General features: G+C 38.9%; 1 protein-coding gene across 2 annotated transcripts; it reads left to right on the top strand.

Moving 5' to 3' along the window:
- Positions 1 to 59: 59 nt before the first annotated feature.
- On the top strand, positions 60 to 6,599 carry LZIC (leucine zipper and CTNNBIP1 domain containing). 2 transcript variants are annotated; one of them, XM_010722750.3, is made up of 8 exons: positions 60 to 351; positions 994 to 1,137; positions 1,644 to 1,779; positions 2,728 to 2,826; positions 2,949 to 3,044; positions 4,750 to 4,831; positions 5,688 to 5,750; positions 5,835 to 6,599. In XM_010722750.3, exons 2-7 carry the CDS (start codon positions 1,037 to 1,039, stop codon positions 5,744 to 5,746), a joined length of 573 nt encoding a protein of 190 aa, XP_010721052.1. In that variant the 5' UTR covers positions 60 to 351; positions 994 to 1,036; the 3' UTR covers positions 5,747 to 5,750; positions 5,835 to 6,599. The 2 variants fall into 2 exon arrangements, with proteins under 2 accessions (XP_010721052.1, XP_010721051.1); XM_010722749.3 differs by having other exon boundaries at positions 63 to 351; positions 5,688 to 6,599.
- The last annotated feature ends 6,011 nt before the right edge of the window (positions 6,600 to 12,610 follow it).

Raw genomic sequence — 12,610 nt, 5'->3', positions numbered from 1 at the left:
GGCCGAGCTTGGGAACCGCGTGCTGGGCCGGCGTTACCTCACCTCCGGCACCGGCGGAGCGTTGAGGAGGATGAGAGCCGCAGATGGGCCTCGGGGGGCGAGCTGCGCTTCTGTTCCGTCCGTTCCTGTCTCCTCCCCCAGTCCTTCCGTTATCTCTGCCGTGCCGTGACAGCGGGAGGATCGTGTTTCCTCGTGCGGTTTGCGCGAGCCGCTGCTGCTAAGCGAAGGACGTGCCGCTCGGCCGGGCTGGAAGCGAGGTGTTGCCGAGCATGCCGTTTGGGTCGTCTGCTGCGGCCTATTGAACAGCCGAGGCAGCAGGAATTTCCCCTAGAGTGCTCTAGTTTTCTACGGGTGATGATTTTATTTAAGGTGTTTGCGCGGTTCAGAAAGCTCAGTCTGGATTATTGTTTCTTGAATGGTTCCCTGAGGGGCAGTTGAAGAGAAGATAAAGAGGTTGAATGGGATGTGAAGCGATGGCCTCGAGTTGCACGAGGGGAGGTTTAGTGACACCAGGAAGGATAAGGGTGGTTAGGTGCTGGTGCCGGCTGCCCAGGGCAGTGCAGAGTCACACAGCACAGAGGTTTTGAAGAGATGTATGAACAGGAGGCTTAGGGGCATGGATTTCTGGTGGATGGAGTAGTATCAGATTGGTGGTTGGATGTGATGATCTTAAGGGACTTCTCCAACCTGAAAGATTTAGTAAGAGCCTGTTGTTGTGTATAAAGGACATGAGGATATCAGTATTTGGTAATTGGTTTCACAGATGTTTCCATGTGCTATGGCTGTTTGAGTTATTATCTGGACTATGACTTTTTCTACAAAAAAAATAACCAAACAAACCAACAGCCTAACATTTCTGTATTTCCATTGTTGGTGTCTCAAAGTGCTTTTACTAGATATTCCATCATTGAGGTCTTATATGTTGATACTGGAATTGTTTTAAAACCCCTCTCAAGCTCTTGATCCACAGCAATAAAATATTATTTCTTCTAGGATTGTTATGTAACAACTTAAAATTTTCTTATGAAACTTGGCAATGGCTTCAAGAGGAACAACAGAGACCAGTAAACTGAAACAAAACTTGGAAGAGCAGTTGGACAGACTAATGCAGCAGCTTCAAGATCTGGAGGAATGCAGGTAATAATAGTGGATGCTTTCCTTTTAAAGGTGAATATTTTTCTGAATTTGTTGGCAGATGAGAACTGCACCTTTCATAAGTCTAGCATTTGGTTTGTGTTTCGCAGTGGCTCTATTTTTCTAATTATAAGGTGTCAGGTAGTCAATGTGACTTTAAAAGATTTTCTTATTAAGGTCATTCTGTTGCCTGGTGGAAAAGCATTGTACCAAACTATGAAGAAAATCAACTCTGTTCCAGCTGAAACCAGGACACTGGGGCAAAAATAATTATTAATGTTATCTTTGAAATGTTGTATTTCAGTGGAATTTTTTAACTTATATGCTTTTTTAATAGCAGTTAATTACTTTTGTGTCCATATTGCTTTGTCTTATGATTACAGGTGCTTTGGTTGTGAATTTTTATGTATGAGGAAGCGTGCTTCATGGTGCATCTTTATGTGCTTGTCTCCATGTTACAACTCAGATTTAATTCTATGAATTAACATGTCTTGTTGGATCCTCTTTAGAGAGGAGCTAGATGCAGATGAGTATGAAGAAACCAAGAAAGAAACTCTAGAACAGCTGAGTGAGATCAATGACTCACTGAAGAAGATTATGTCTGGCGATATGACGTTGGTGGATGAGCTCAGCGGCATGCAATTGGTGAGTCTGATTCTCATTCAGGTCTGTCTACCCTGTGTGTTACCTAAAACTAGGTTGAATTCTGTCTGGACTCAGTGAAACAGTAGATATAGATGGTCTTCTGTAATATCTAGACAGGCACATGGGAAACCTACTATTGGAGAGGAAAAAACGTGGGAAACAGCAAGGCCTGAATATTAGAAAAACATATTTAATAATATAAAAGATGTGAAGGAAAATCCAGGACTGTATGTGGAGAGTTCGTGCCTGTTTGCTAAGGGTGAAGATAACATTTCCTGTGTTCATGTTACTGGTTTGCATTTCAGAGATTGATCCAAGTCCAAATGCAAAGGCTGTAGAAGTGACTCTAATTTAAGTTCCTTAGTGATCTTTTTTATTCTGACTTGCAAACTTCTGATCCATCTTGTCTTTTCAAGTGTTTAATGAAAGCATGATTTGTTTCTTCTGAGCCAAATGTTTTAAGTTTTTATTTCTAGAGACATCATGATTTGTCCAAACACGTTGTGAGATTTAATATAATAGCTCTGACATTTCTTAGAGGAGTTTGAATGGCAGCAGGAGATTGGCACCATCAATTACGTTCTGCTTACCCTTGGAAGAACTGTAGTCATCAGTGTGGGCATTAAAACCTCTAAAGATAGCGTAGCACATCCACTTGTGTTATGTTAATATCAGGAAGATGTTGGGAGTTTAATTAAGACCTAGATTCTAATTATAAGTTTCATATCATGTTCTCAGAATGATTGCACCAATTAGTGGATTTTTTTAAAGCCTGCACAAATGTTTTGTTTTTGTCATCTCAGTTCTATGGTTATACAAACAAAGAAAAGCTCTCATCAAATGATTCAGAGGATATTAATGATGCTTTCCAGCCTTCATTAATCTTATCATGCAGCTATAGATTATGATTGCTATTAGTTCTGGTCATTTTTCTTCTTTTCCTTGCAGGCAATACAGGCAGCCATCAGCCAAGCATTTAAAACTCCAGAAGTAATTAGAATGTTTGCAAAGAAACAACCAAGGCAATTGAGGACAAAGTTGGCAGAGGTGACTGCTTCTGTTTTACTGTAAAAACTGTTCATTTGAACTAGATGCTTCAATCTGTAATGTTTGCAAGAAGAGATTGGAATTAATGGGAAGCTTAAAGTATTTTTTCCCTTGGTATACAGATGGACCGAGACCTAATGGTCGGGAAGTTGGGACGAGACCTGTACACACAACAGAAAGTTGAAATCCTGACTGCTCTCAGGAAGCTTGGTGAGAAGGTAAAGTGTTGGTATGATAGCTAGCTGGTGAATAGACATTTATATACTGCAGATTGATTTTAAAGAACTAAAATAAGAAATTACAACTTTTTTAATGATCGTCAAGTGTGGCAGTAACCATCCTGAAGCACTTGTACTAAACATATGTCAAATAGTATCATACATTTATATGAGACAAATTTAAGAAGCTGTCATTGTCAGGCCATGTGAGTGGATCACATAGAAGCTGGTGCAAGGTGCCAATACATGAGGAGGCTGCAATACAAGTTGTTATTAGCTAACTACCACCTCTCAACCTGGGAGGAGCTATCTAATGCTCCTGACATACTTTAAGCTCTAACTTAATTCTGTATTATTGGTAATACCTATTTCTTGATGTAAGATAAATAACTTTGAGAAATAGGTGGTAAACCTTGTGATCCCCCAGTAAGTACATCAGTGTGCAGAACAATCCCAGGTTGTTTTTCGTTTTTTGATTGTTCTTTTTTCTTTTACCACTAGAGGGAGGAAGAGAAGTTGTTTCTTCTTGTTAAAGGTATATGAAGGAAATGGGTTGCTGGTATCTCTGCTATATTTTCCTAGTTAGGAAATGAGGAAATGTAATGGAAAAGATCAAGGGAGTACATTAGCAAATGTTTTCACTATGGATATTTTTATTGCTAGATTGTTAGTGGAAAAAAAATAATTTGGCAATAATTAGAAAGGCTAACTAAAACTGCTACCTAAAATATATGAAGATATCTAACCCTCCTGTTATGAGTTCCTTGGGTCACCTCACATGCGCCTCTATGTTATGCTTTGACAGTCTCTTTATCTCTTAAAATGGTCAGTAGCCTACTTCACACAGGTCTGCCTGTAAGAATATTTCTGTTCTGAAGGTTTAAAAAAAAAATAGTTGATAGATACATGTTTATCTGCACAGTGTAATAGATGCTTGCTTACAAAACATAGCTAAGGTAGGAAACGAATACTTTTTCCCCAGTTCTAACCTGGTGGTCTACTGTGGCCTCTATTCTTAAGTATGAAACTGATATAATAACTATGAATGGCTTTACATGTTTAATTCTGCTTTAATTTAGTCAGAATATTTATCTGAGGCTATTCAAATGAGCAAATTTTAACATAGAATATCTGCACCTTCCAGATGTAGATTATTGCTTCATTATTATAAATATTTTATGGGCACCTGTCACGAAGACATCAGAGCATAAACATAAAAGCAGAATCTACATGTGTAAATGTCACTGATGGTTCACAGCACTGTAAGGAAGAGACCATTTTCTAGGTCACTGACTGTTAATGTGGTCAAAGCTAGCAGCGGCTGTTTTTGCTCTCACTGGTAGGTGATACAAAGCACATTAAGATCTTAACTCTTTACTGTATGGATCACTTGACAAAAAAAGTAATTAACAGCCTTTGCATAGTTGTGGTACAGAGGTGCATGGTGACCATTGAATCAAAAATGATCACTGGAGGTCCTGAGACTTAGTGGTATGTGTATGCTGCCCTTGTGTGGCTGACAGACAGTGTTGAGGAAGAAATTCAGTGGTAGGGACAATAACTTGCATTTTTACTTTGGCTTTTACTATTAGATGAAGCTGCAAATTGATAGCCCCTGTAATCTGTTGTATTTCATATTTATAGATGGTGGGAATATGCACAGGTAAGATAGCAAGTTCACAGTTATGGCCTTTTTTTCATTTAGCTGACACAAGAGGATGAAACCTTCTTGTCAGCAAATGCAGGTGCAGCCCTGAGCCAGTTTGAGAAAGTCTCTTCTGACCTTGGTGAGTTTTCATTCTCATAAATCCTGACTGCATTGCCTCTTTGAACAGCAACAGATATAAATGCCAGTGATTCTCTATTAAAAGGAAAATACAAGCAAAAGATTGATGCCAGTAATTTTTGATGTACACTTTTCTATTTTATTAACAATGAAACTGTGATACACTGTCAATGAGGGAACAGCTATGCAGCAAATAAACCAAGTAACAGCTGGCCATAGAATGCTGAATGTTTCCCTAATGCTGAAGGCTTAAATGCTCTCTCTCAAGCAGACAATATCGCTCTCAGAATTAAATAACAATACTTTTAATTACTCTTCAGGAGAGCCTTTTTCTCTACTTGATGCAGAGAATTCTGCAGTTACTGGCACACTGTCAAAATATAGTTTAAAGCACTCTTCTTGCTGTGATTGTCTTAACTCTAATCATGTTGACAAGACCAAAAGTTCACTTACATTATACATTAAATAAGCATGGCAGTTCATTCTATTAGTACAGTTAGAGTTGTGATGAAAGAACTATAACTGGCAGGAATGTGCCAGAGTAGGTCAGGGTACAAATGAACTGGTTTTCTGACCTAACTCTCAGTACTCTTCTTTCTGAGAGTGCAGGCAAGGTGGGAATCCCTTTGTTCAAAAGGGTACTTCATTAGAAGCTCTCTGCATAGCTAGCTTCAGACCTGTCAAATCCAGCATGTCTCCTTTTTTTTTTTTCTTTAAATGAGCTCAAGTGTTCTAGTTTTCAAAATGTAGGTTTGATTTCTTTTGATCTTGGATGTTTTGCTTTATTTGTTTATAAGGAAATTCTCTAAAATACCATTTCTACTAATACTAATAAAAATGTTTTTTTCCTCTCAAAGGATCAGGAGACAAAGTCTTCGCTCTAGCAAACTTTGAAGTAGAGAAGGCAAAGCAGTGAAGAGGTGTGTGAGACTTGAGTCTCTCCTGTTGTCAGCAGAATTGGACTTTGGTCATATTGTAATAGTTGTTTTTTTTCTATTTTTAAGATGTTGCAAAAAACTAACAACTCATCAACAAACCTTAAGCCTCTTGGGTTCTTAACCAGAAGATATGAAGTAAGCAGCCTTAAAGTGCACTTTGGAACATTGGTGTCTGTGTACCCCTCAGTAACATAAGTTCTGAGGTTAAATGCTAAGTGGTACTCTGAAAACAACCTTCTTATGACTGTCTTTGAAAAGAATCAGCTATTTTCAACTTTTCTGAATTTCTCTATTTTCTGTATTTCTCTAACTATTAAAACATACTCTTTTTGCATATTGTTGTAGCAGGCGATCTTTTTCAGGAACAGTCCTAAAGAATAAGTTGTATTGTAATTGTAATTGCTCTCAAACTCTTAAATTTTATTCAGGCTCCCTACTAATTATTATACACTAGGAATTTGCATATTTTAAAATTTGACGTGGTTTATTTGAAATGCCATCTTTCTACAAACTGTTTGCAGAAGAACCAAAATGAGACTGTATGCTGATGGTTGGCCCTTGTCTACTTGTTTGCTGTGCACATGAATGAATGCCATTGTATCCTGGCCGTGATTGACAAACAATGGAAGCCCTGTGGGGAGATTTCTGGAGTAATTTAACCTCGTCTATTGAAATGACAGGGCATTGCTAGGAAATGGCAATGAGAAAGCCCTTTCTGTTGACCTCTTACTTGAGTTCTGGGTATAGAACTGCGTGCTACCGTTACTTCCCAGGATTTCTGAGGTAGCACAGAATAGCAACGAAGTAGAAACAAAGTTTAAAAAAAAAAAAGGGAGAAAGGTCTCATTACATAATTGGTGCAAGTGTAGCTGTCTAATTATCAGGTGGTGCTGCTGCGCAGAGGGGAAGGTCACTCACTGCCTCCACAGGGAGGTTAGAATCCTGAATCATTTCAGAGCGTAGGAGGATTTAAAATCTGGTCATATTTTTAGCTCTGATTGTGGAGAATACTACTTGAGACTTTAGATCTGTGTTTGACTTTTTGAGAAACTATGTTTCATATTTCTTTGTGAAATCAGTGTGAAATATCTTTTTCTTGCTGTACTGGCACCTTCACATTGTCATTCCGGACTTGTTAGTTCTGAATTAGTTGAGCTCACTGGAAGCCTCAGATTTTTTAGGTTTTGTAGTTTGCATTTCAAGTTTGCTTTACCGTTGGCATACATTCAGGTACTGATCTAATTATATCAGGAAAAACAACAAGATGTTTCTTAATTGAATTTCATACTTGTTCTCCTTCTTATTCTATCCTACCACTAGCTAGAGAAAAGGATATAGGTGGGATCTATAAGGATGAAGGTGACCTGCTGTTCTGGGGAATCCTGTCAATATAGTGGAACTACTGTGTGAGTATCTCAGGCTTTTCTGCAAGCCCCTGAGCCTCAGTGAGAACTGCCATTAAAGCAAGTGGAATGAATAAAGTCTTAAATTTCAATGGCCCACTGCAATGTCTGTCACTTAGAATCAGTGGGTAACATGAACTATAAACAGAAAATTAACATGATCAGTCTTAATTTAGATGGCATTTACAGGGAATGAGTACATTGTAAATAAGTTTGTCTAATCGTAAGTTAGGACCTGGAGTAAAATAAACCAGAAAATGGGAGTTTTAGAATACTTTTGCTAAAATAGATAACATTTTGAAATCTAGTCTTTCAGAAGTGAAAGAATACACAGCATGGGCTGCATAATTTGCCTCTTGAACTAACGGATTTTCTATTTCTGTTTTTTAAGAAACTTCTGTTTAGATGGAGGTCTTTTGTGCATCATATCAGAATTGTTTTCCTGTCTGGGGCAGCATTATCTTCTCTGACAAAGGCTGACTGCAGCTTTATAGCTGAGAACAGCTTACTAAAGATGTTATTAGACAGTCTATAAAGTTATTAAAAACAAAACAGTCCATGGGGACTGTAGCTGCCTTCTTTTTTTTCTGCTCATTACTGGTGCTAAGTAACTCTTTTCCCTCTCCCAAACTGCTGGCAGCATTAACATTTAAATGAAATCTCTCAGCAATCCCCTAGATCACAATAAGTTTACTGTACAATTAAATGGAAATCTTTCCTTGCAGTTTTAGGGAGGTGTACATTTCTAGACAAAACTTTTAAAATTGATTTGCAAACATTTCAGCTTTTTCTTTTTCTTCAAACTTCCCGTACTGCAGGCAGTTGTAGAGTTATCATTAAACTGATCTTTGACTCAATATCATCTTAATGTTGTGCTGCTTCTCCTCTTGAAAAGATCCTTTGTGATTTAGATGGGCAAAGATGAGGCAGAGGAAAGACCAAGGGTATTGAAAGATTCAGTTTACCCAGTCAAACTTCCCTTCCAGAAAGCACAGCTCTAACCCAGAGGCTGGTTATTTCCAGTGGGGTGTTTGGCTATAAATGTAATTTAACCAGGAAGGTGTTGCCAGTATGAAGCTATTTATATGTTGGCCCTAGCAGATAGTTCTTTAAGGTAACCTGCTTGAAGTGTTTAGATGAATGTCAGAGGTGTAGAAAAGTAATTGGTGTGCTATACTGAAGATACAGCCAAATAATCCTGAGATGTACCTCCATCAGTGTATCTGATGTTTCTCCAGGGGCTAGGAAAAAAAAAAAAAAAGTGTTCTATTTATTATAATAATCATTTGCTCAAATAAAAATTGGTAACAAAAGAAAAGCTTCTAGGTGGAAGTGTGATTTTTGTGGTTTAACGTACAAGCTTGTGATGTTTGAGTTCCATCCTTGTTTTCATTAGACCCGGGCAGATCACTTATTCTCTATGCATCTTTTCCTCCCAGAGTAAAATACAGATTATGATACTTGACAATCAAGTGCTGTGAAGCTGCATTGATCATACATTACTTTGAAGATTAAAAGTGCTTTGTTTTTTGTTTATCATTTTACTTCTGAAATAAAAATTGTGAAGTTCAGTAGCTTTAAACACATTCAGCAAAGTTGCCCAGAGTTCTTTTGGGCTGTGTATAACATCCCTTTTTTCATCTTTTTTCTCTATAGGGTGAATCTAGAGGTTGTACTAAGCTTAAAAAAAAGAAAAAAAGAAAAAAGTGTTAGAGAGCAAACTGAAGCTTCAAATGATCTGTTTTTGTCTCCTTGTACTCCTTCCTTCTTTGATCTTAAATGGAGAAGTAACAATTACCTTTGTCTTAAAGGATCTTGTATTTTTCCTTTAAGAAATCCCTTATTAGTTTATCAGGTTACCTTTCCTGTTAAAATTAAGTTCATTTTGATAGACAATTCCCTATTAATGATGTAACGTTTGTATTAATTACACCCTACCAGGCGTTGAAGGCTATATCATTAGTAGCAGGAATGGGAACCAAATTAAAACATATTCCTTTATTTTTTTTCTATACAGGCCATACTGGAAAAGGACAAATAGAGGTTTTACATTGTGAACATCTGAAAGTCAGCCTGCAGGCATCCTTTTCGATTCCCTACTGCAGTTGTTTTTTAAATCATGCTTCCCAAGTTCAGATAAGTCTTTTGTTTTACAGAGTAAACTCTTTTGTCAGTTCGCTCTGCTTAGCTACATGTGAGAGAAGAGTAGAAGTGCTCCTAGCAGTGTTTTGCTGCAGGAGTTGTGGAACGCGTGCCACCTTGCCTTGCTGTCCAAAGTTCTGTTGTGTTTTCGCACCAGAGGGAGGGTTAGTGGATATTGGCCAAGTTTTCTCACCCACAGCTTCTAAATATCCAAGTTTCCCACCTCAGTCACATGGGAGCCGCTGGTGGTTGGAGCATCTGAGGAGGAAGGCCTGAAGTGTCTGTCAGTACGTGTTCAGAATAAGTAATGTTTCAGAATAAATAAATCTCTCTGAAATGAGGTCTTACAAGACAAAACGAAGACAAAAGGTTATATTTAGGATATAAATATACACGTGGTATTTCTTGATCATGCACTGAAATGTCTGCTGTAGTTTAACACATTTTAATGTCTTGGATAGATGTTGACGATAGATGTATTTACAATCAAGTTCTGATCATGGGTGTTTCTTTCTTGTCATAATAGTTTGCTGCTTGGTAATGTTTAAGATTGTGTTTTCAGCGTGCCTCCAAAAATGGGTCAGTAATAATCACAGATGTATTGAAAACCCCCAGGCAGAGCCACCTGCAAAATCCAGTGCAACAAAGTGTTAATGTTAAAAATCTTCTCTTTTGTTTATTCATTTAATATCCTTGTAAGAGGGAGCCTGAAATTAAGCTCTGTAATGTTATCATATAAAAATGTACTTTGCAACTTTGTAAGTACTAAGTATAATGGGGAAGTAGTTCTGGTCTGGAATAAAGCATAGAGCTGAGAAGGTTTTGCACTGTACAGTTGAAACCCGGATTAACAAGGAGATTTAAGTTCTAGCCTCTTTGTTTTTTTTCTTTTTTACATTAAGGGGCTTTTTTGTTCATGCCTTTAAAATCTGTGATTGTGCCTCCTTGAACATTAAATATGACAACTCAGGCAGCTTAACTATTTATTTAATTACCTGGGATGCCATGGGAATTTCAACCTACTGCTGTGGACCTCCTTCTGCCCCTACAGAGTACCATGTGTGAAAAAACGTGAGTGAGGGTGGAGCTGCTTCAGGAACTGCCAAACTGTTTCTGCATCAGGATGATTTGGACAGACAGGAATTGTCAGCCTAAGTCTGAAGCATAAAAGTTTACCAAAAGAAGAAAAGATTTCAAATTAAAAACAATTCCCTTGTTTGGTACCATACGCATCTTTGAGAGCAATGCAGTTTTCATTACTGTTGCATGGTTAAGTCAGATGAATAATGAAAGCAAGGCTTGTGTGTACAGATGCTGCTGCAGGCCCTTAATGAGAGAGAGATGCCAACAAATGCGGAGGAACTTGGAGGCTGGAAGCAGCTGTACTGTGAAGGAATCCTAAATGAATTTCAGAGCTGATTAAGAGAATTGGAGATCAGAGAAAGAGTGCGTAGAAAGTATTTTTTCTAACTCAAGCGGAGATTCAAGGGAGAAGGGTTTGTGAAGTTGTGGCTTATTAGAACTAACATCAGCCTCATTAAATAGAGAAAGTGATTAGAAGATATTGAAAAGAAAAGTCCAATTAATCTGTTAGATTTTCATGACGTAATATCCAACAGTTGTACAATACAAGGAAAACTGACCCTACTGATGAGCTGTTTTGTTCCCAGCAAGTGGGGTGACGATGGTTAAGACGATGCAGTGCACTTGCATCTTCTGTTTATTTTATGAAGATCCATGTGTTCCTAGGGAACATGAAGGCCAGGCTGGACCAGATTGAGCAACCTGATGTAGCTGTAGATGTCCCTGTTCATTGCAGGGAAGTAGAACTAGATGATTTTTAAAAGTCCCTTCCAAATGGAACGATTCTGTGATTCTATGAACAGTGTTCTACTAAATCTTTGTCAGAGTTAGGAGGATGGAGCATCCATCGTATTCTTTGACAGTAAAAGTGACTGTAAAATGACAAGATGTGACCTTGCTTGAAAGCCGAACTTTTGCAATAAGCTTGTTGGTAGCAAAAGAAGGTGAGTCAGAAGCTGATCTAAAGTCAGTTGTTTTAAGAAAGCAAAACTCTTGAAGGGTAGAAGGAGCTAAATAGCATCTCTGTCTGCAAAAATTAATGCAATGTGTTACACTGATGCTATATAAGATTGCATTATGCTGTTTACAGTCAGCCAGCTAAATTAGAATTAAACTAGGATAGGAAAGCCAAACAGTACTTTATTGTGAAATTGTGTTTTGTCCATGATGCTAACAGGAAGAAAATTGATAGTATAGCAAAGATACAGATGATGGCTTAATCGTACGCTGCCATAAGATGCTCTTGGAAATTTCCCTCAGACTCGTGTACTGTGCTAATTAACAGTAATCCAACTGGAGGATCCCAGAGCGATGCTTCTGCATATTTTTTCAGCTTATGCTGGTGCTCCTGTGTTCTTTTCTTAAATAATTAATTATCATTACTGCCTGCTGTGCTGTGGGTATCTGCTAGTGATCTCAGATCCCAATGTATTTGCACCATTTCTGTTCCTGTCAGCAGCTTGGGTTTGCTCTTTGCATAGGCTTTCATGTTAAGACCTTCATTAACTGGCAGTGGGGTATGGATTTCAGTGGCATCGAGCTTTGATGTCATTAAGTAGCAAGCTGTTAAAGGAAGTGCCACCTATTTCTTGCTGTGACTGTTTTTATGCAATTAAGTTAAATACCAAGCAGAAAACAGACGCCTTTTAGTAAATAACACTTAGATAAAAAGGCTTTGTGTGCTTGCTGTCCTCACTGGTGGGAATTAGAGGGAAGCAGCACTGCTGTTCAGCTCAGCAGGGAAGGGAAATGCAGCTGGGTGACAGAACAGAGCCACATTCGTGGTTCGTCTTCAGTTACTCCTATTTCCTCCCTGGTCACTGTGCTGTTACTCTGCTTTGGTCTGTGCCGAGACTTAAGATAGGGCCTCCGGTAGTGCTGGAACAAGCGGGAGGGTCTTGGAAGATAGCAGGTTCTGCGTTTGCTGGATAAGCTTGAGTTTGAATTTTGCAGTGTCTTTACAGTCTTAGTGGAGCACTCCGGGAAAGCGGCCACTCGCCTGGCTTAACATGAACGCGATTTGTCTGATGCGGCACAACCGGAGCGGTGCTCCTCAGCCCTGCCGCACTGCCCGGGACAGCGAGAGGGAAGGAGGGAGTTCGCGGGGACATCTGGCACTGCAGGGACGGCTTCAAAGGACGCTCCTGCAGGTCAGCGCCCGGCCGCAGTCGGTGCCTACAGCTGCGGGTGGCCCCGCCCCCTTTCCTACTGACC

This window comes from Meleagris gallopavo, chromosome 23 (genome assembly GCF_000146605.3).
Source record: "Meleagris gallopavo isolate NT-WF06-2002-E0010 breed Aviagen turkey brand Nicholas breeding stock chromosome 23, Turkey_5.1, whole genome shotgun sequence".
In the NCBI taxonomy this organism is placed as follows: Eukaryota; Metazoa; Chordata; class Aves; order Galliformes; family Phasianidae; genus Meleagris; species Meleagris gallopavo.
The sequence above is the reverse complement of the archived record's forward strand: the minus strand, read 5'-3'. Positions and strand labels throughout refer to the sequence as shown.